The 21,731-nt window shown below is 47.3% G+C and overlaps 1 protein-coding gene across 1 annotated transcript in view; it reads right to left on the bottom strand.

Annotated features, from left to right (window-relative positions):
• Window positions 1–21,731, bottom strand: part of LOXHD1 (lipoxygenase homology PLAT domains 1) — a 218,785-nt gene that overhangs the window by 132,642 nt on the left and 64,412 nt on the right. Inside the window, exons 6-11 of the mRNA XM_019496142.2 lie at window positions 17,144–17,292; window positions 13,571–13,694; window positions 9,932–10,182; window positions 8,314–8,449; window positions 4,576–4,736; window positions 1,988–2,074 (exon numbers count right to left, since the gene is read on the bottom strand). Coding sequence (XP_019351687.2) covers window positions 1,988–2,074; window positions 4,576–4,736; window positions 8,314–8,449; window positions 9,932–10,182; window positions 13,571–13,694; window positions 17,144–17,292 — 908 coding nt within the window. The remainder of the gene's footprint in view (window positions 1–1,987; window positions 2,075–4,575; window positions 4,737–8,313; window positions 8,450–9,931; window positions 10,183–13,570; window positions 13,695–17,143; window positions 17,293–21,731) is intronic.

Here is a 21,731-nt window from a genome sequence, read left to right as displayed (position 1 = left end):
CGTCACATTAAGAAAGTAATGCTCTCTCCATTATGAAGACCTGAAAGAAAACTGTAAAGAGCAGGTCTTCATAATGGAGAAAGCACCACGGAGTATTTTCTGAAGCACAAAGACAGACTTCCAAGCCTTCCAAAGCAGGTCTGAAGATGCAGCGACACCAGGCTGCTTTACTCCGTTGGGAGGATGAAGCTCCAAGTCTTCATAGCTAGTAAAGGTCGACTGCTTTGTAATCAGTGTTGAAGTCATGGGGGAACGAGCTTGATACTTCCCTGAATGAATATCTTCCTGCTGGCTAACCAATGAGCAGCAGTGGCACTGGCTGAATGAGAGAAATAAGAGACGAGTCAAGAGACGTCTCTCTCCCAGATGGCTCAGTGATGTGGAGTGCAGCGCAGCCTCTCCATCAAGAGGTACGTGACTCTAGGGACAGGGCTTCCAGCAAGTTGCCTTTCTAAACTGCGCTACACTCCAACTTCATCCCCTTGTTAGGATTTTTTTTTCCCTTTATGATGCAGCCTGAATAGGCAGGGGAGGTGTTTGCTAATCCTGCTACTTAAAAGACTTGTGTCTGAAAGCCCCAGGAAAAAAACCTAAAGGAATGCAGCAGGTAAAGGGGATATACGTGTCTGTGGAAGAGGGGATGGAGAAAGGTACCCCTTCCACATCAAGTCTAGGCTGTAGGGCACTGCCACCTACTGCCGCACGCAAAGACTGCTGGCTTCTGGCCATCACCATTCTTCCATGGCTTACCCACCACATTAAGAGCTACAAGGGGTAATCAGGGTCCCCTGCCTGCCCATTGCTATCCAACATCCACATTCAAAAAACAGCAGAGGACTCAGCTCAATCCTCAAATCCCAGTGTCCTGCAGTGGAGGCTGGACTACTTACTTCAGAGTGAAGTAATAACTCTATATGAAACGTAAAGTAATCAGAGGTCTTGGGGAGGTGATCTCTTTTATTAGACCAACTAGATAGTTGCAAAAAAAATTCTTTACTTGCAAACTTCTGCGCGCACGCGCCCTTCCCCAGGCATAGGAGGGTGCAAAGACAGTAAAATTCTCACAGGTGGAAATGAAAATTTGTATTTCACAGGACAGCTGAAAGGTGGTGTAAGATCTCATGGTTGGAAAAGTTCATTATATGCTAAATAGGCTCAGGTAGAGGTTGGAGCAGTTTATGTACCTCGGAGTGGTCTGATGGCAAGCAAAATCCAAGAGCTTTAACTGCTGGGGGTAACATCGGCTTTCTGCCAGTAGGGAGGCCTTGGGATTGTGACACCCGCCCCAGCACACACAGCATGCTCTTCCCTTAGTTCAGAGTCCTGGTGTCAGGGAAATCATCCTCCTGGTAGAGCACAAACTGGAGAGGGCTCAATGCAGGGACAGTCAATGGCCTAGCTGCTTCCTTAATGGACAACAAGGGGAACTTTTCTGTGCAACCCCCCTCCACTTTTGATGCACAGTCAAGGCCTGAGCACAGCACCTCAATAACCACTTTTGATTCAGGGAGGGATGGTTTGAAAGGGTAAGTTTTCTTGCAAATGAACAATGCAAGTGTCTGGGCTCCACACTGGAGGACTTGCTGAGAAGCAAAGAAAAGCCAGGGAAGAGCAGGGGTATCATTCTCCTGGTACCTACAACAAAGCCTGCACCTCTGCTTCATGTGAGAGGATCAAGCAGTGGATCAATAGCTTGTCCACTAACTCTGCCATGGGCTACCTCTATCTTCTTCAGGGTAGGACAAATGCCTGCAGTGACCCCAGTGTAGCTGTGCTGTGTTGTGCTAAGGGATATGCATCCACCTGCAATGGAGACTCTCTCACCCTGAGCAGTCTGTAAATGGAGATCGCACTGCTGACTTCTATTACCAGACTACTGCTAACCCATTAATACTCTAAGCAGTTCGTATTATGACCTGCTTGGGGACAGCAGTCATTTGCAACTGGAAGTGGAAGGAAGGTTGTGCCTGAAAGCTTGCCTTCTCACCTTGTGTAGATGCCAGCCAGAGAAGGGAGTCTTCTTCTCATGCCATATCCGAACCTTATAAATTGGGCCCAGGTCAGGGAGCTCAATCTACATAAAGAAAAGCAAACATACCCGACATGGCACGTTATGGCAACTCAGCAATTCATGCACACGGCTCCTCAAACCACCCGTGACCCAAAATTTCTATGAAGGCTGAGAAGCAGAAAGAACAGGTGTTCAGAATTCGTCCTATCAGAAAGGTAACAATCTCCACACTGCAGAAAGTCTGATGCACATGGATACCATGCCTCCTACCTTCTTCTAAAGAGCTAAAACACACTGGGGCACTGGAGAAATAAATACATTGCTGCTATTTCTCCTAAGAGGACTAATACACTGAACCCAAGCACCGATGAGCAATCAAGACCCAAGCACTGCTTGGGGTATGGCAACACTCTTCTTTCCAAGACAATAATATATTGATGCCTCCCTTTTCCCAGGAGATCCAGGGGCCTAAGAGTTGCTTTTGCCAGTCCCTGTTCTCAAAGGATTCATTTTGCTAAGGAAGTAAGCACACAGACAACTTTATTAGAACTCTCCAACTCTGAATATTGCTGGCAAATAAAGGATAATGCAGTTCAGATAATGCATCCACAGATGTAGCTAGATATATTTCCCCAATCTGATACTTAGCAGTTTACTGAACATGAGCAGCCTGATAACTTAGCATCTCTAAATCCGAAAATCCTAATCGTTCCCGACAGGTAGCCAATAGGAGGATCTAACCCAAATTCAGAGACTATAAGGCTAGGTAGAGACATTCAAGAAGCCTGAGGCAGAATCAAGCTAGGTTATGCAGTTTTCTGTAAGAGGTATAGTTTAGATTGGTAGCCAACAGGACACATATTTGCCCTTTGGTTGCAGGGATGGGGCAAATCTTAGACTGGGTTCTGCCACTTTTATGCCAGTCTGTGCGCTGAACTTCTGTTCTGGTTATAACTCAGTCTTGTGTGCTGAACTTCTGTTCTGGTAGGGGTATAGACCAGCTTCCGATTGCTTATATGGGTAAAAGTGTTTATAATGTCTGTACCTGTCCTAAGTACTAAGAGGCGTGGGAGTCTCAGAACATCTCAGCGACAGGTACAGGAGGAATATATCTTAAAAGTGCTGGCACTCTTGCTGCCCGCCTCCTCAACACAGGCTATAACATTACTTGATCAAAACCACAGTGAATATGATCAGGAAGAAGGTGCTCTTGTGGCCCACTGTGATCAAGCTGGAGCCTGCTGACTTGCACTCCTAATTACAACCTGGGTGTCCTACGACAGTATTTGCCTTTGTGAGAAAGTTCTCTCACCTATGACCCTAGTACCTTTTAAACTACAGGTGCTGTACAACCACCAAAATGCAAGGTGAAAGGCTTCAAACAAGACCAAAATCTACAAGCAAGAGCTGTTTTCATTGCTCATTCACTCTTCTCACCAGCACTCTCAGAAGCATTAGGCTTGTCCTTGGCTTGCCCAGGTGCACTGGTTCAGGTCCTCATCTGGCTGAATTGGTTGCAACAGCTCTCACTGAGATGAGCAGGGCCGTGCTGCTCTACAGCTGAGACTGCAAGCCAGTCTACCAGCAAAATAGGAACAGAACAGCCAGCCGCCATGCCTTCAAGGCATCATCACTTAATCTGCCCTAAGCCCTACTTAAGCTTTATTTTGAGAATCAGGCTGGGCCCTTTGTGTCTTCACTGGGTCTATTTTTGCCAGCTGAGGATGTGAATCATAGAGAAGCCAGGCTGGAACAGACCTCCAGAGGTCTAGTCCAGCCCCCTGCCTGAGGCCAGATCACCCCTACTCAATCATCCTTTACATATCCTTTACAAACTCTTAGTAAAACTACCATTAATTCTAACACAACACAAGACATAACACCTTAACCTCCCATAGGGAAAGCAGGGGGACCACCGTGGCCCACACCCTATTGCTACAAAGATAGTTAATATACGCTCAAAGGCCCAGCAAACAGACATCCATGAATGCCCTATGTTTGTGGCTGTGACAAGGGTGGTAATAGTTTCTGCTGCTTTATTGCAGTAGACATCTGCTTGCTTTATGGCACAAGAGTGTAGGCAGTCTGCATGCCCTGGAAATTCCCAAGCAAAACTGGGTCCATCACGCCCCAGAAGCACCTGCCCAACTTTCCCCACTTCCAGAGATGAGCCTTAGAGATTCCCTAGGGCATGTCTCTGAGTGGAGAAAGCCATGGTTCCCCCTTCCAGGTGCACCCTGGGGAAGCATGTTTCTAAGTAGGGAAAGCTGGGGTACCCCTTGGAGAGATGCCCAGGGAATCTCCGAGGCGTGCATCTGCACAAAAAGAACATGCTGTGTGTTGTCCCACAGGATCAGGGCCCTGCCCAATGTGGGACCATGGCATGTATTCCACCCAGTCAAGTGGATCAGCTGTGCTGGGACAAATCCTGGCACGGGCAATCTGCTTCATTTACCGTGTCTGTTTACACCTTTAAAAGATGCTGTTCCCCTCTGCATAGGAGTGATAGTAGCCCCCAGATTAACCACAGCCAAGCCCTTCCACCACACCCACAAAGCTCCTACCACAAATTTGTCAGTCCGTCCACATTCAAAGTCATCTGATTTGCTGTCCAGTTTAATTGTATCTGACTTCCCCTTGTCCCCATAAACCTGGAGAAAGACGGTGGCATCTGTCCCCGCATTCTTAATGTCACTTGTCCAGATCCAAAGAGACCAGGGGTTTTCTACGGAGGACAAACAAAATGGTTTTGAACAAAGCAGCAAATAAACAAAAAAAACCCCATTCTTTTAACTTCACTAGCCCAGGAGGAGGCTGGATATTTATGTGGAGGAAAGCTGGAGTCTTTTGTCCTCTTAGGCATATACATAATGCATATATACTGTGACCTTCATAGACATAGCTATACGATGCTACGGGGAATGACATGCCTGTTCTGAATGTGAGGTATGGGACATGGAGAGGGAGATACCATACACATGCCCCTTTAAATTATAATGGAAAAATGTAACTCACTGTCTTCTAGATGAGAAATATTGTTATGTGAACTATGCCATCTACCTAGGTACCACTATGGCTTTCTGCAGCCATAGTGTTGAAAGTTTTGGATACATATTTGCATTCATACATCCATCCCCTGTACTTGTGGATTTATCCTCAAAGTGCCACTGTAAAGCTGGGAAGTAGTATTGACTCCATTTTTATAGTTGGGGAACAGACAAAGTGAGAGGTGAAGGTTACATTTTTGCAGCATTCATGTGATTTAGCGGTCAAAATCCCATAGACTTTCAAGTAGGTGTTTGGGAAATTTTTATCATAGATAAAGTACCCAAAAAGCCATGAAGGAGATGCAAAATGAACTCCACCCTCCCGAGTCTCAGCATCTATTTTGCCACCCTGCATGCACACAGCAACTTGGTTGCTCACATGAAAGGGCAGTTGCTGTCATAAAAGTGACCCAACTTCCCCCAAGCGGCTGTTCCTTGTGTGTGAGCAGAAGCTGTTCACTTCAGTGATGGTTTTGTGCTCTCTCTTCTAGAGGTCCTGCAGACTCTACCCCTATGGGAGATGGGATGGGATGCTTTCCTGGTGGAGGCGGCAACAGAATTATTAATGAAGCTCTAATTATAGAAGCCTTCCACCTTCTGATGATGCCTGAGCCAGAACGAGCACAGCTTGACCTACAGATCCCAGGCTGCGTATGAAAATACCATGATGTGCATATAAATTAACTTCTCATTGACCTACCCAGTAGGGAGTTGGAAGAATTATAATGGAGAGAGCTGGTCAAACAAAAAGGGGTTTTGGGGGGGGGCGGGATTCATTAAATATTTTCAACTCCTCCCTCCCCTTCCAATTTTTAATTAAAATTTTTAAAAAATCAACCAGCTCTGCAAGCAGACAAGTCAAGCAGAGGTAAGATGATAGAGAGTCTTGAATCTGAGCTAAAGTTTAAATGGAGAAAGGGATGGGAGGCCAGTGATATGATATTAGAAGGAGACACTGGTTGGTGAGGTGAGTGGCTTCAGTGAAGGGATCTTAGAAGGACCAAAAGAAGGACATGGGTGTCAGTGAAACTGGAGAGAAGTCAGGGATTTAACTATTGGGACAGTATGGAAAGGAGAGATTATGGCTTATACTGAGAAATAACATTTATCAGGTATGCTGTGGGGACAAAAAGTCAGAGATTACGTGGAGGCCATGAGCCTGTGAGGCATAAAAAATAGCAGTGGTTCTAGATGAGATAGGAGAGGAGGAAGCAGAGGTTGGGGGAAGATAAGAAGCTCAATTATGGAAAGTCCCCCCCTATGAAAGGGGCAGTAAGGGAGGTAAGAGCCGGCAGGGGGATATGGCAAGGGAGGAGAGCTAGACTAGGGATCTATACATATATATATAGAGCAACTAGAACCATAGGAGTGAATGCAGCCAAAGTAGTAAAGGGAGCAAAGAAGGAACCAAGCCAAGAGCCCTGCAGGAGCTTCTCTACGGTTAACAGAGGAGATTAGGATGCACCCAAGCATTTGCCATCATTTTCACTGAGCTTGGTGGCTCACTAGGACAGAAACCTTTGGGTGGCCACCCAAGGAGTCTCCTTCCTAATGCTGTGCAAGAGGCTTTTAGCTATGGAAATTAAAAATGGGTTGGACAAAACTCTATGAACTGTTCAGTAGGGAACAATCTCGCACAGTTACGAGAAGGGAAGGTGATATAAGAGGCCCTTCTTGTCTCTAGGTTTAACCGTTCCATAAATATGAACACTTCACTGTCCCCGAGTTCTCAGCAAAAGCATTTTCTGACCTCCTTCCACAGGAGAGCAACAAGGGAGTCCCCCCTTCCTATATTAATCACAGTTGATAAAACAGGGATAGCAATTATACATGCTTTAGCAAGCTAGAGTCCAGACCAAGTCGAACACCCGAGGCGGTGATGGTATCAAGTGCTATTAAACGCACTTTGCTTACAAGGAAATGCTCCTTCCATGGAGAAGGAGGAACCCACTGAGACATCCTAATTAGGAGCAGGGGACTGGAAGAGGCTTCCTGGGCTATCGAGTCCGGGCCCGTGTTCTCAGGGAATTTTTAACCCCAAGGAATCCCCATAACAGCCACTTCACCCCCTCACACAGCATCTATTCAGTTAATTAAATCTTTCTGCTGACCTGTCTCTATTGATGCAGATGTGGTAGAGGAATTTGCTGCACATTGCAAAAACCCCCCGACAGATTTAGACATGCAAGTGGCTGGTGAGTGCAATGCCCTTGCTAGTGTCCTACACTCCACTGGACTTACTTAACCAAATCCATGTGAGCATTCCTCCCTTTGATGCTTAACTTTGGCACTCAAGGGGCCCATCTATGCAAGACATTTACTGTGCAGTAGACTAATTAGTTGTGTAGTAAATATTGCACATTTACATGTGCACCCCTATTAGGCTGGAGTAAACTAATCTACCCTGCAGCAGGATAGTATTTGAAAATACAGTACTAGTCTGCTGCAGAGTTATTTACTCCACAGCAGCACATGTGTAGATGCTGCATGAGAGTGCTTCATTGCAGGGACTGCATCCCAGGTAACCCCATGCTGAAGCGCCCTTGTGCCCCAACCAGCCCATCCACACCATGCTGAGCAGAGGTGAACAGCCCCGGGCTGGCATGCTCTCCTGCCAGCTAGGGCTGCTCTGACCCAGCTCAATGTGCTGAGGTCCCGGGCACGTCTGCGAAAGACACGCCCAGTGCAATAAACTCTGGAGCAATAAGCTCAGGAGTTTATTGTTTCACCTTAATATGCACATGTAGATGCACCCAAGGAGATGCATTCTGCAGTTACCCAGGATTGCAAAATACTCTCATACTTTCTTTACTCTTGGCCCACATACCAGGAAAAAAAATCTTCTTTGTAAATTCAAGAACAAAAAAAGCTCCCCAAAAGTTTGTTTATTCTTTATTCTTCCTACCTCTTCTTTTACTGGATGTTACATTTTCTTGGGGCTTTTTGTTCTGTTTTACAAAGATATTCAACTCTGCAATCAAGGTAGGATTTAACGGTACAGTGGGAAGAGCTCTAGATGTAATGGACCTGAAGCCTCAAATTGCTTGAATTTCCTGAACTCCCCAAGTCCCTGTTCACCTCATTGTCTCAAAGCTGAAGTTAGAGTCTACAGCCGAGAGCCTTAATCACTGCACTGACGTCTCTGCCTTGCAGAAGAATCTGCTTGTGTTGTGTCAGAGTAAGCAGCATGCAAAACACTGCAAGGTTAAAGAGGACAGGAAAAGTCTGTCGTTCTCTTCCATCCCCTGAACATACTTTTTAGTCTCTTCTGACGCAGGGAGACCATTTCGTAGAGCTCCCGTTCCACCAGGCCGTCTCCTTCATCTTCATCCAGCCATTTCGCACAGGGGAAGGTTTGTTCAATACCAGTGAATGGGCAATAAACCACCACCTAGGGAAAAAAGCCCAAGAGAATAAATCTAGATATCCAATATCCTTTCACAGTGGCCTCAGCACTAACCTAGGTGACAAATAAGCAAGGAATTTTTGGAGTCAAGCAGTAAGGCAAGGTCTTTTCTGCTCCCAGTTATGGGTACAACGGGTGGCCCTCTTCCCTCCACCCCTATTCCCCAGAAGACCCCTCTTGGGATGGACTGAAGTGGGCTGGCCAAGCAGAGGCAAAGCGTCACAGTTAGAGGCTGCAGCAAGACATAGGTAGGCTGAGCAGGATTTCATTTTTATCATTAAACATTGATAAATGTTGATTCCACCTCACACAGCCCAACAAAACATATTTCCATCATTAATAATCAAAATGTATAGAAAGGGGACGTAAAAAAAAGTGATGGCTGTTGGAGTGTGTGAACATAGGGGGAATAGTCCTACAGAAGTGTGCTGACTGGTTCAGACTGCAACTCCCAGAAACCCCAGGGGACTGGGAACAAAGGAAAAGGAAGTGACAACGCAGATGAAAGAGCTAGGGGTGAGCAGAGCTGGGACAGATGCCAGCTCTGCCACTCAGCTGGTGGCAGTCCTATAGTGGCTAGCAGTTAAACTCCACTATAATAATAGTATACTGTCATTAATAAATGTTCTCCCCCCACACCTCTAATTTCATGCAATCCTGAAAAAAAAATAACTAAAAATGAAAGTAAATGCTTAAAAATAAAATTGATATTATCTGTCAAAATTATTAAAAAATAAAAATTGAACCCTGCCAAGCCTAGATATAGGATGGGAGAGGGGAAGGGAGGAGGAATAGTTCACTGGTACGGGGAGTAGAGTTAAAACAAGTACCAATGGCCACTAGAGTCAGTGAACAATGTAATACTGACACCTGCTTTATGGCAAGGACCCGTTCTGTCTCCCCTTCACTTTAAATGAAGTGATGCCAATGGACCGGTTGCAGAACCCTTTGGTGCTTCTCAGGAGACCCCAGTGATAAAACAATTCCAGTGTCTCCCAGATAAACCACATTAGTTCCCCAGAAAACTGTACATCCTGCCACGGTTAGAGAGAAACCAGCCCAAACTTGGACCCCTAACCAGCCACTCTGCTTACTCTGGAGCCATGATCAAAACAGTATCTGAAATACTTGGATCCTAACTTTGAAGCTATAAAGACAAAACTGCATTTCTGCAATGCCCCTTATGCAAACATCAGATGGTGTTTTAATGCCAAGCAGAAAATAATCCCTAGCTCTGTGTCTGCAAAGGAGCAATCAACCCAATTAAAGTGCATTTTATTTATGTATCTAACGTGCCTCCAAGGCAATCAGTTGCATAGCACGCATTAGGTATATTATTGACGTGCTAAATTGAGGACACCTTGATGCAAATGAAACCAGAGTTTTTCAAATGATTTACTTTTGCAGGGCAGGTTTTGAACAGAAAGCAATGTGACTGCCGCCCAAAGACAAATGACCTGTTCTCACCTTCTCACAATACCAACCAGAACTGACACCACAGTTATCATGCCCGATGGTGACTCTGCTCAGAGGGCTGAGAAGAGCTGCTATCTCAATATGAAATACATCTGTCCTGGCACGTTCAAATTCGCCTCCTTCCAAGAAAATCTTTCCACTATTCTTTAAACCTTTTGAGCCATGCAGGGTGACATGGATCTTAGAGTTAGTGCCGGCACCTCTGATGTCCCCTGTCACGACAGCAACGGTGTAAACGAGACCTGAGGGATTCACAAAGACATGGGAGTTTAGTTAGCAAGGTGTGAAAGTAACCATTTCTGATTTGATGTAGAGCATAGTTTGGTGCTACACTCAATTTCCCAGGGGGTGTTTTGTTTTTGACCTACATGCAATGCAGTATAAAAAATTTTCCTTTTTTGTTCCATGGTGTCTGAAACTCCAGCAAAAAACATTGCTAAATCTTATGTAACTTCATATAATCCTATGGGTGCATTCTTGTGGTCATAGGTTTTCCATAGCAAAGTCCCAGGAAAAGAGTTGTAAGTCTAGGCTTCCTGATATTCTTCTAATAATAACCATTAAGTTCAACAAAAAAATCTTCATAGAGGTACACGATACTTTTTATTGCAGAGTTCTCAGAGTTTTTAAAAGATACCCAGATATTATCTCACATGAGGAGACTAGGATATAGATAGCAACACCAACCTTTTCAAATGTAAAGTTAAGCCCTTTCATCCCACCCTTGGACATCTTAATAAGAGTGGTCTGATTATTCAGAGGTATTGAAAACCAAAAGCTCCAAAATGAAGTTAATGGAAGCTGTGCACCATCAGAATGGCTGAAAACCAGCCTTAAGATACTGGGTTGAATGAATATCTGGCCTCATCCAGAACTGCAATATCTGTCAACTTCAACCAATAGGGCCCAATCTTTCTTAAACCAATAGAGGCTAACCAATAGGTGTGCCAGAAATAAGCCCCTCACCATCCCCAAGTGCCACTCCTATACCCTTCGCCTATGAAATCTGCTACTCTGCTTTCTGCTCCCTGCCCTGTGCTTCCTCCCCAATGTGCTGCTCTGCTTTCTGCTTCTTGTTCTATCTGCCATGGCGCTGCCTGACCTGGCACATGCCACACACGGAGGCTGCCCATGTCACCTATGCTATGTGTGCCATGGGTTGGTCTCCCCAAACACTCTGAAAACTTGGACCTCATAAATGGCAGTGGTGCAGAAGGAGTCAGAAGCAGAGCTGGGATTATTCAAACTTAGAGATTCCTGGCTCCCACAGGTATGTTCAGACCTCACTTCATTACAGAATAAGGAGCTAATCCTATAAGGGCATGTATAAAAATAGCGGGATCAGTCTTGCAGGTCCTACTCAGGCTATATCTTCATGAAGACTTTAGCCTATGTACGGACCAATCATGGCTTTTTTAAAACTTGACATCAGCATTCACAATTTTATTTTTTATTTTTTTTGTTCATTGGATTTATCTAGCCCTCGCCCAGCAGAAGCTCAGGGAGGCTTCCAATAAAAGGCAAAACAACTCACAAGGCATGAAACAACAAGAGATTCCCCCAGTGATACCCCCAAACTTGAGCATTCCCCCACCCCATTCAATGCAGACAGCGGATCCCTAGCAAACCTATGAGCACAGGCTGAATGAGTCGAAGGTAGCCATGCAGGCTTTGTTGAGGTGATGTTGCTGCCATGATGGTCCAGAAGATATGGAAAGGGCAAAAATTCTTGTGGGTGATGTCTTTGAACCACTGATGCCTGAGGAAGGGTACTATTATACCCAAAAGCTTGCCTACGTCTACACCAACCATACAATTGGTCCAATAAAAGATATCATACACAAGAATGATTGGGTACAAGAACTATCGGCCAAGAATTAAGAGGGTATTACAGAAGAAAGATAGGCCTTTTCCCCCTATCTTTTTCACAACATGAGAAACACACCTGTCATTCCACATCTGAGCGAGGTTTGCAGTGAGAGGAATCCCAAGCTCACAAGTGGTTGTAGACATCGAAGTTAGTGAAGCGCACTTGTAATGTGTGGTACCTATACTAGCCATGCTCTCAAACACAGGCCACATCTCCTACTGCACCACATCTACTACTTTCTGCACAGTACTAGCATAAGCAAGTATTAAGTGACCGTGCAGTATAGTCACTGCAAGGTAACAGTAGCATTTCATGTAGATGCGCCTGCAGAGAGGCAAAGCAAGCAGCAGCAGAATCCAAACCAGCCTGGCAAGAAAATTGCTGCACTGACTTGAGCTCAGATTTTCTCAATGATGAAGCATTTGTTTGTCTGTGCTCTAATTAAGTCAGGCAGTCATAAAGTCAATATTAGTGTTTGAAACTAAACTTCATGTGCGCTAAAAGGAGACGCTTCTTCCTGGCCAGCAGTCTGAAGTACAAAATTGATTGCGGCGCAGCATGCTGGCAGTCATTTCATCGCTTACTCAAATAAATCATCTGCTTGGAAATAGGAACCCACGTTCTGAAGGCCAGCGTTCAACCCACTGAAGCATCTATCGGATTCTTCTTCTACCAGCTGCCAGCCTGTGCCCCACTTAGGCAGGTGCACCACGGCCTAAGACAACAGGCGTGCACTGAACCTGCTGTGCGGGTGAGCCAGGCATTGGAGAAAACGCATGGCATCTGATGGGGTCTGTGCACACAGCTAGGTACTGAAGATGTATAATCCACAGTGGGTGTCCCTAAGGGGGTCACAGAAATACCATTTTACCTTCTAAGCAGGACATGCCTAGAGACTGCCATCCACCTGTGTGCATAGACAAAACAGGGGCCCTAAATGGAAGCGGTGGGTTTTTAAACCTACTACTTCAATTTAGGGCCCTTTAAACCCCCATGTCATGCACACACCTCGCACTTACCTGCCTCTCTGGCAGTGGGGAGGGGAGGGCAAGCGGCCAGTGGGCAGAGCAGTCCCTGGGCTGCGGAGGGAGCTGGTGCTTCCCTCCATGGCAGCAGTGGCCCCCCCGCAGGCAGCTTCTGACCACAGGCACCCAGCTCAGGGGGTCCTGGAGGGCACTGCAGCCGTGGAGGGAAGCACCAAGCTCCCGCACAGCTCAGGCAGGCAGGCTTCAAGGGGAAAAGAAAAAAAATAGATCAGGCTTGCCACTTTTCTTGTGGGGAGCCTGCCCTCCCAGGCTGCTACCAGGCTGCCTGCAGGGCTTCCTGCAAAGCCCCTGAGCTGCACGGAGCCCGGTGCTTCACTCTGCGGCTATAAGGGCAGCAAACTAAAACTCCTCGAAGGAGTTTTAGTTTGCTGTGCCCCAAGTCATTTAAGGTGCACTACCCCGCCGAATTTCCTACAGCGGCTTGAATTAATGTGCAATATGTCACCAACGCATGCAAACTCCGATGCCGTTATAGCAGTGCAAAAGCATTTAGCCAGCTTTAAAGTGTCATGCACACATGCCCCTTGTTTCATCTACACACGGCCTATAGTGCAACCCCACATATACAAAGAGAAAAAAGCCAGTATTTAGCTATGTGAGTGACATTCCCATCCCCAGCTCCATTCAATAGATTCTATTTTACTACAAGCAAACCCTCTTACCCGGGCTTTGCACCTTTCCCATCCCACTTTGGACCGGGCCCACCACCTTTACCTGTGGCCTCCATGCCTCCCACGAGAATGTCCCGTTGAATTTTCCCATCATCTTCATCTAATGCAAACCAACGGTTGCATGGGAATTCATACTCAGCTTTATTGCCTATGTCTTCAATGATGACCTAGGAGAAGAGGAGAGCCAATTTATACCGGAGACAAAAAGTACAGCTGAGGGGGTGTTACACAGAGAGGAGAGCAAAGAGCACAGCAGAGATGCAGCATCATTTGGAGTATTCGGTTTCATCAGGCTTTGGATGGATCTAATAGAAATCAAGACCCCCATCCCTGACAGTTACTGATGAAGTGCCAGACAATTGCCTAGTAAAACTGGCTATTTTGTCTAGTGAGCGCTGTCAGGATCTGCCTCCTATGCAAGGCCAGCTGCCTCTGCAAGCAAGACCATCTGGCCGGCCTGCTTTGCTTCTCTCTTGAGTCAGCTTGCTGGCGTCTCTCCATCCTCCAGCTGGATGGAAACCTTTTGTTCTCATTTGGGGCTGGGTTTTCTTCTTGCAGTTACAGGGTTTGGATGGTTATCACCAGAGGCCTCTTTCTGATTGAACAGATCAGTGAGGCCGATACTAATGTATAACAGAGGTCCTAAAATCCTACCCACTGATTCCTATATTATGCTAGCCATTTCCTTCCTTCTCAGCTCTATGGGCATCCCGGCCCCTCTCTACTGTGCAAAGCCACAAGTTCTAATTTCACTTAGAGAGAGCTGCAAATTAGGGAGAACATGGCTTTCAGTCCCCCGGTAGATGCTTCACAGTGATTTAAGCCAAGCAAAGAACTTGCCCTGCATGGCCAGATTAGTGCATTGTTATCTACTTTGGAGTTTCTTGCACCTTCAGTTCAAATATCCCTAACCACCGGAGAGGGATTACTGGATACGAGCAGGTCAGGCAGTTTCTATGTATGCTCAAAACCCCTCTAGCTCACCACTATTTCAAGCTATTAGTGAGGGGAATATTCTATTTTTCACCTAGATGTGAAATTTCCACTTACATCCAGAATATCTTAGACAGGCAGGATTTTCTTTCCTCTCACTTTCCTCTAGCTGTCAATGCCAGCGGTGCAGAGGCTGGAAGTGTATTTATTCTGGAAGCCGGACACCAGAAGTTCCCGATTTATCACTCATCTAAGAACTTGCCTGTCGCTGCTCCAGGTCCCACCTGCACGTCCTCACATTGAAATCAGAGCTTCTCCTTGGTGTGCAAGACAATTGTAGAAGGGCATATGGGACTAGAAATGGGGCTGCTGTGGGTGTGCTGGAGCCTTATAAAGACTGCATTTAAGTACCTATGGGTTATGAGTATCCATTGTAGTAATTCCCAGAGCAGCAGTGGTAGAAATATCAATGGTGAAGAGAAACCCGTGATAAACTAAGTCTCTTGAGACTCACATGAAATATAAAAGAGCATTTGAATAAAGAGGTTAGAGCTGGTGAGGTGACTGTGGGCATTAACAACTAGAAAGCACCATCCAAATCTCTGGATGCCTGAGCGGGACGACCGTTTAATACATTCACCCAGATATGGCAGCGTTTGCTTCACTAGCCACGATAAAGCTAGACTGTGGCACCTCTTGAAACATGGGCTCCCTTACACTTGTTCAGCAGAAGTCAAGCCCCCAGCATAGAAACAGCTTCACTTACATTCACACATCTTACTGATTGCAGCTGAAAGGCATAAGATTAGCTTTCAGCTGCCTTTTCTCCTCTCCCTGGAGTCCGTGACACAATCGACCTGATCTAAGTGGGTCTAAAGTCTGTCACGCAGAAACTATTTATATAGTGACAAAGTGACACTCCTCTTCTGTGGACTGCTCCCAGTTATCAGAGAGACTCCCCAGGAGCTCTCTTTTCCATCTCTGTTGCCCCCGGGCATTTTAAGTGATAAGCTTTAATGTCAACCACAGAAACAATCCCGATGCACTACTTGCATTTCTAGGGTAGCAACTCACCATCATGACCTAGGAGAAGAGGAGAGTCCTCTGTCCTCATGCTCTAGGGCAGAGGCATAGCCAGGCAGCTCTGCACCCTGGGTAACCACGTGATACCTGGGATCGGTCTGGTTACCAATTGCAGTGATGTGATCAGCTGTGGTCAAGACTATTTTTGCACCCCACCCCAAAGGCAGCACCTAGGGCTGCTGCCCCGGTTTGTGCCCCCTGCCCACAAGGGCACGACTGCTGTGGGGGCCCATCTTGAGACCCGGCGGTGTGAGTTACAGAAGTTTTGAACGCTCCTAACTGCAAGTGGAACCGAGGAGCAGTGCTTTGAACATGCAGTATATTAAAGAAATGCCGAGCACTCTTAAAAATGAGATCCTAAATTTGTACACCCAAAACTAGTGGATGCTTTTGCCCTCAGTCTCTCTGTGCCTCAGTTACCTGTTTGTCAAACGCGGATAATATTGCCCTCTTGCAACACCAGGGTGCAGTGGGGATGAATTCATGAACACAGGCGAAACACTCAGGTACCATAGTTATGAGCCTAGTAGAAAAAGCCTATGAAGGAATGAATACCTCTGCATTCAGAGCATTAACTGAGCAAGCAGCAAAGTCTGGTTTGCATCCTGTAACTAGCACCTTGCTCCTAATGCATAAACAAATGAGGACAGGATTAGGGGTGAGCCCGAATGGGGTTTGTAGAAGGCCACTAAGAAACCTAAGCAATTAGAAGAGCCACTAAGCAATTCTGGGGGCTTGCATGGGAGCTAAGTGGTGACGAATGTGTATTGACCCAAACTGTAGGTGTTTGTCATGAACATGACTACTTCTTCTGTTCCCTGGAAGAATCAATGAAGAGAGCAGGACATGTGGGGAGCTGAAAACAGAAGGGGCAGTTCACCTAGGATTGGATCCTATTCCACCTTTTGGGCACCTAGGTAGACTTAGGTACCTAAAAGAAATCATATTCCATCTTCCTTGAGTCCCTGAAAAAGTGCTAACACAGAAGTCAGTAGGTCCTCCTTCTCTTTGCAGATTTTGGTGACTTAGCCTTAAGGCTAAGATGAAGACATGTTACTGACATTGGTACATCGCTGCTTTCTAAAGGACTGGGAAAAGGATTGCATTTAGGTGCTTAAATCCACTTTGCCTGGCCCTAAATTTACACCTCCATACTCTAGGATGCAAGTGTTGACTTAGGACAAATGTTGACAGTTAATTAAATCCTGGCTCCTACCTGGGGCCACATGAAAGAAAGCCAACATTTAGAATAGACTCAGGACTAGGATGTTACAGGACATGACTGAGGAGGAGCACTGGGAAGGCAGGTAAGGGAAGTGTTTGCCATCCCAGGATGCACTCAACTTCTGCCAGTGTGCTAGCCCTTTGCTCCCCTTCCCAAGTACCAAACTCAGGCACAAAAATCAGTTATACCAGAGGACGTGGATGTGGTTCCCAGTATTTGCTTTGAGAACCAAATATTTGACCCACGCTGCTCTGAGTCACAGAGAATCTGAAATACCCAATTACCAGCAAGTATTTTGATCTCTTGGTATCAGACCAGTGAGCAGTTGCACAGTTAGATATTGTGATCCTGTTGTATCTCTAATGAATAACAAACCTTGGCAAGGAACCAGCCAGCAGAGCCCCCCTTGTTGTTATGGCCTATGGAAATTTTTCTTAATTTTCCTAAGTTTGGGGCATCCAGGGTGAACTTGTCCTCAGCTCCCTTTTCAAAGTTGTCCTTGTCATTGTCCAATTTCCTCTCCCCTAAAGAAAAACAAGGTTAAACAAAAATGGTGAACGAAATGGAAATGGTAGTTCAGAGCATCAGTAAATACTTCTACATACAAATTCTGCATTTAGCAGAGCCACCCTGAAATAGCCATTAAGCCAAGCAGTGATTCTCCGTGGAAAGGAGAAGGCATAAAGGTATCAACTTTAGACTCTAAATAGAAAACTCCTCCCCTTTTGAAAGAAAAAGGCAGGATTCTCTCTCCAATGTGGCCCTCAAACAGTCCAAAATACTGCGCTGGGATTTACTTTTGTACCATGCATATCTTCCTCCCCACAATTCAGTCTTCCAAAATGAGGGGAAGCATGGGCTCCTCAGAGGAACATAGCGGCTACTAACAGTTGCCTTCTGAAGGCTGGTTTTCAGAGGACATTGGCCCCTTGAGGACACTAGGGACACCTAGAGAGGACACTATGGATGCTCTGTCCAGGACAGAGAGGATACAGGGCAATTATATGCTAAGGAAAGAGTAAGCTGCTCTGGAAGGCACTCTAGGAGTGACATGGTAGACCGTCTGGGAGAGGCAGAGTGGTTCAGCATGCAGAGGAGAGTGTGTGCAAGCACACCTAGGGAGAGAGCCAATACCCAAGCCGAGCACGTGGGGGAAAGGGCAAGAGGGCTGATACCTGAGCCAAGCGCCTGGCAGAGAAGGTGAGAGGGCTGATGCCCAAGCTGAGCACTCTGCAGAGACAGCTGATACCCAAGCCAAGTGCCTGGCAGAGAGGGTCAATACCCAAGCCGAGCACCTGGCGGAGAGGGTCAATACCTGAGCCAAGTGCCTGGAAGAGAAGGTGAGAAGGCTGATATCTGAGCTGAGAGCCTGGTGGAGAGGGTGAGAGGGTTAATATCCGAGCTGAGTGCCTGGCAGAGAAGGCTGATACCCAAGCCAAGCACCCAGCAGAAAGGGCAAGAGGGCTGACACCTGAGTCAAGTGCATAATGGAGAGGGCAAGAGAGTCGATACCGAAGCTGAGCACTTTGTGGAGAGGGCCAATATCCAGCCGAGTGCCTGATGGAGAGGCCGATACCCGAGCTGAGGGCCAATACCTGAGCTAAGCACCCTGTGGAGGAGGCTTGCAAGTAGCAGCAGAGAGCCTAGGGAACAAAGTGAGCAGAACTAGTGGAAGCTGGGATGGCTTCAAGACTGGAAGCCTTGAAGTCCTGATTAAGGGTGGATTCCAGGTGAGAAGCCCTGGGACTGAGACTGGCTACAAGGTCTTGTCCAGACCCTGAAACCAAGAGGTGGGCTTGACAGCAATTGGGGTGCAGTTACAAGCCAAGAGGTCCACAGTTCAGCTGGGCCTACGCAGGTTGTAGAAAACCAACAGAGAGAAGGGAACCTGGGAGGCCAGTAGGCAGCGGTTGGCAGGGTCCTGCTAGAAAGATGGCTGATTGAGCCAGATAGGCCATCCACGATGTTCAGGGTGGTGGAAGGCATCAAAGGTGCCACTCTGGTGACTGAGTGCAGACTCCCATATTACAATAACAAACAACAGCAAAAGATGGAACAGGAAGGATAAAGGGGAGCTATCTAAGAGATCAGAGGGCATAGCAATTAGGGCTGACTACAAGAGGCCCCAGACTTGGCATCGTAGTGCCAAACCTGCTAAAATGACCCACTCTCCTTTTCAATGGTCTTGATGTTCCACCAATCAAGCTTTTCTTTCTTTGGAAATGTTGCTGAAGAATTTGCACATTAGGTACTCCTGGTCTCTCTTTTCCTATTTCACAGCCCTGTAGACCATTTGTAGCTCTTCTCATAGATTTCATAGATTTCATAGATTTTTAGGGTCAGAAGGGACCTCAGTAAATCAACAAGTCCGACCTCCTGCCCTGGGCAGGAAAGAGCACTGGGGTCAGATGATCCAAGCTAGGTGCTTGTCCAGTCTCCTCTTAAAGACCTCCAAGGTAGAGGAGATCATCACCTCACTTGGAAGCCCATTCCAGATTTTAGCAACCCTTACCATAAAGAATTTTTTCCTAATGTCTAATCTAAATTTGCTATCCGTCAGTTTATGGACGTTGTTCCTAGTAACCCCAAGGGGTACTCTGGTAAACAGATTATCCCCTATTCCTTTCTGTCTCCCCCCACCCCTGGATGAATTTGTAGGTGGCCACAAAATCCTAGATCTGAGGTCTTCAGCAGCAGCTTCAGTTTCAGTTTTTGGCAGAGCTACCAAGAGCTACTGACAACTCCGTTCAAAAAGAAAGGGATTTTTTTCTCAAAAGGAAAGGGAGGGTGAATGAACTGAAGATTATGCCTTTCCATGCTCTCTGGGTGCATCTACACAAGATGCTTTATTGCACAGTAATTTGGTCTACTCTCCGGTGCCAGCAAATGCAGGTAGCAAATTAACTGCGAAGTAGTTACTGTACACTAATGCACTTGTAGACACTGACCAGGAGCAAATTGCTCCTAGTCAGCCCCACCACCAGGGAACCACCCTTGGGCAAACCTCAGGACTACAGGGCTGAGACGTTCTCCAGCCCCAGGGCTGGGGCAGCTTTTTGCCTGCCCAGCCCCTGGCCCTTAAAAGGCTGCAGGGATACCTGTGCCCTGGGCCACCTGCAACTTCTGGCCCTCTGATCCCACAGCAGAGGCCCCCAGGCAGCCATAGCAGCCTGTCTGGACCCCAGTGCTGGTCCCCGTCACAGCATCGCTGCGTACCTGCCTGTTCTGTGCCGTCTCGCTCCAATGGGTGCTGCAGGTACCCGCCAAGGCCTGGCAGGACCCTGAGCCACCTGCAACCAGCCTCTGGCCACCAAGTCATGCAGCAGAGGCCCCCAGGCAACCACAGCAGCTGCCCAAACACCGGCACTGGTCCCTGGCATAGCACTGCTACCTGCTTGCCTGTCCTGTGCCATGCCCCTGTGCTGGGTGCTGCAGGCATCTGCCCAAGCCTGGCAGCTCCTGGACTGTCGCATGGAGGCCCTGTGGACCATTCATGCTGGTGCCATCCCTGACACCACAGGCCAGGAGGGGCTCTGTTGTTGGGGAGGGAGGGAAGACGGGGGTGGCTCTGTGCTGGTGGAGGGGCATAAAGTGCTTTTCTGAGAGCTGTCTGCAGTGAGTGTGGTGCTGGGGGTGCGTACTGCAGTAGGGCTGGGGTTTGTGGGCAGCTGTCCAGGTAGCCTACACCAGGGAGTGCAGAAGGAGGTGGTTGGCCAGTGCGTCTTGCACCCAGTGCCCTGGCCCCCACTGCTGAGTGAGCAGCTCACCTGGGGCCTTGATGGGAAGGACCTGTTGCTGTCACTGCCGCTGCGGCTGGTACTCCCGCTACCAGGTGTCCTCCACCCACTGTGCCTCCTCCACCCAGGTCTAATGGAAGATCTTCCCCCGGGCCTCACAGATGTCATGCAGCATGGAGGCTGCAATGACCCAGGCAATGTTGGCCTCAGTGAACTTGAAGTGGGCAGTGAGGGTGCACCAGCGTCCCTTGAGGGCCGTGTGGGTCCGGCCCAGGCACCAATTGAAGTGTGCCTGCTAGGAGTACAGCTGGCCGGTGTAAAGCTACATGAGTCAGGGGAGGAAGGGTAGGCAGGGTCCTTGAGAAGGGACAAGACTCAATGTGCACAGCTAGAGGTCTGGCACCCCCCCATGCAAAGTGCCCCGCTCTCCACCAGGGCTGGCAGGGCAGAGTTGTGGAAGATGCAGGCATCATGGGTGCTGCCCACCTAGCCGGCACTCACGTTGGTGAAGTTGCCACAGTGGCTGACAACAGCCTGGGGCCCAACAGAGTGAAAGCCTCACCAGCTGTAGTAGAGGCGGTCACTGTGGGGCGGGCAGGTGATGGGGAAGTGGGTCCCATCCAGGGTCCTGTTGCACTGGGATAAGCCCAAGGTGTGAAACCCCATCACTACTGCAGGGGGTTGTGCACCTGGAGCACGGCATTCCCCAGCACGTCCTGCAGGGTGCTATATAGATGCACCCTCTGAGACCATAATGCTAGACAATTCTGCTGTTTTTTAATTCTGCCTTCCCCAAGATGAGGTACATGCCTTATGTGTGGTGTGGGAAAAGGTATGGTGCATGGTTGGAAGGCTCCTATGCTGTAGTCCACTGCAGCCTTTCAAACAGGTCTGCTTTCAGAAGTCAGAGGTGTGAACACACACGGCAGAATGCCAAATCCTAGGGAAATGTGAAGGCAGGTATGGCCTTCCAATTATTATAAAGAAAGGGAAACATCTTAAACTAGCTATGGATTTAGGATCCAGGTTTGAATATCAAATATTATTGCCTTAAGTTTTAAGGAACTGAGAAGGGACGAAACCAGTAGTGCTCCCTGTGCGTTCTACTAAAAGTCTATATTTTCTACTTTCCATAGTTTTAATGAAGAATTCTGGAGATTTCAACAAAAGCAAGGCCATTTTCTATTAAATTCAATAGGAAAGTTAAACTGTAGAAAGGGCATCAT

Source organism: Alligator mississippiensis, chromosome 3, assembly GCF_030867095.1.
Source record: "Alligator mississippiensis isolate rAllMis1 chromosome 3, rAllMis1, whole genome shotgun sequence".
Taxonomy (NCBI): Eukaryota; Metazoa; Chordata; order Crocodylia; family Alligatoridae; genus Alligator; species Alligator mississippiensis.
Note: the sequence above shows the minus strand (reverse complement) of the source record. Positions and strands in the feature narration are given on the sequence as shown.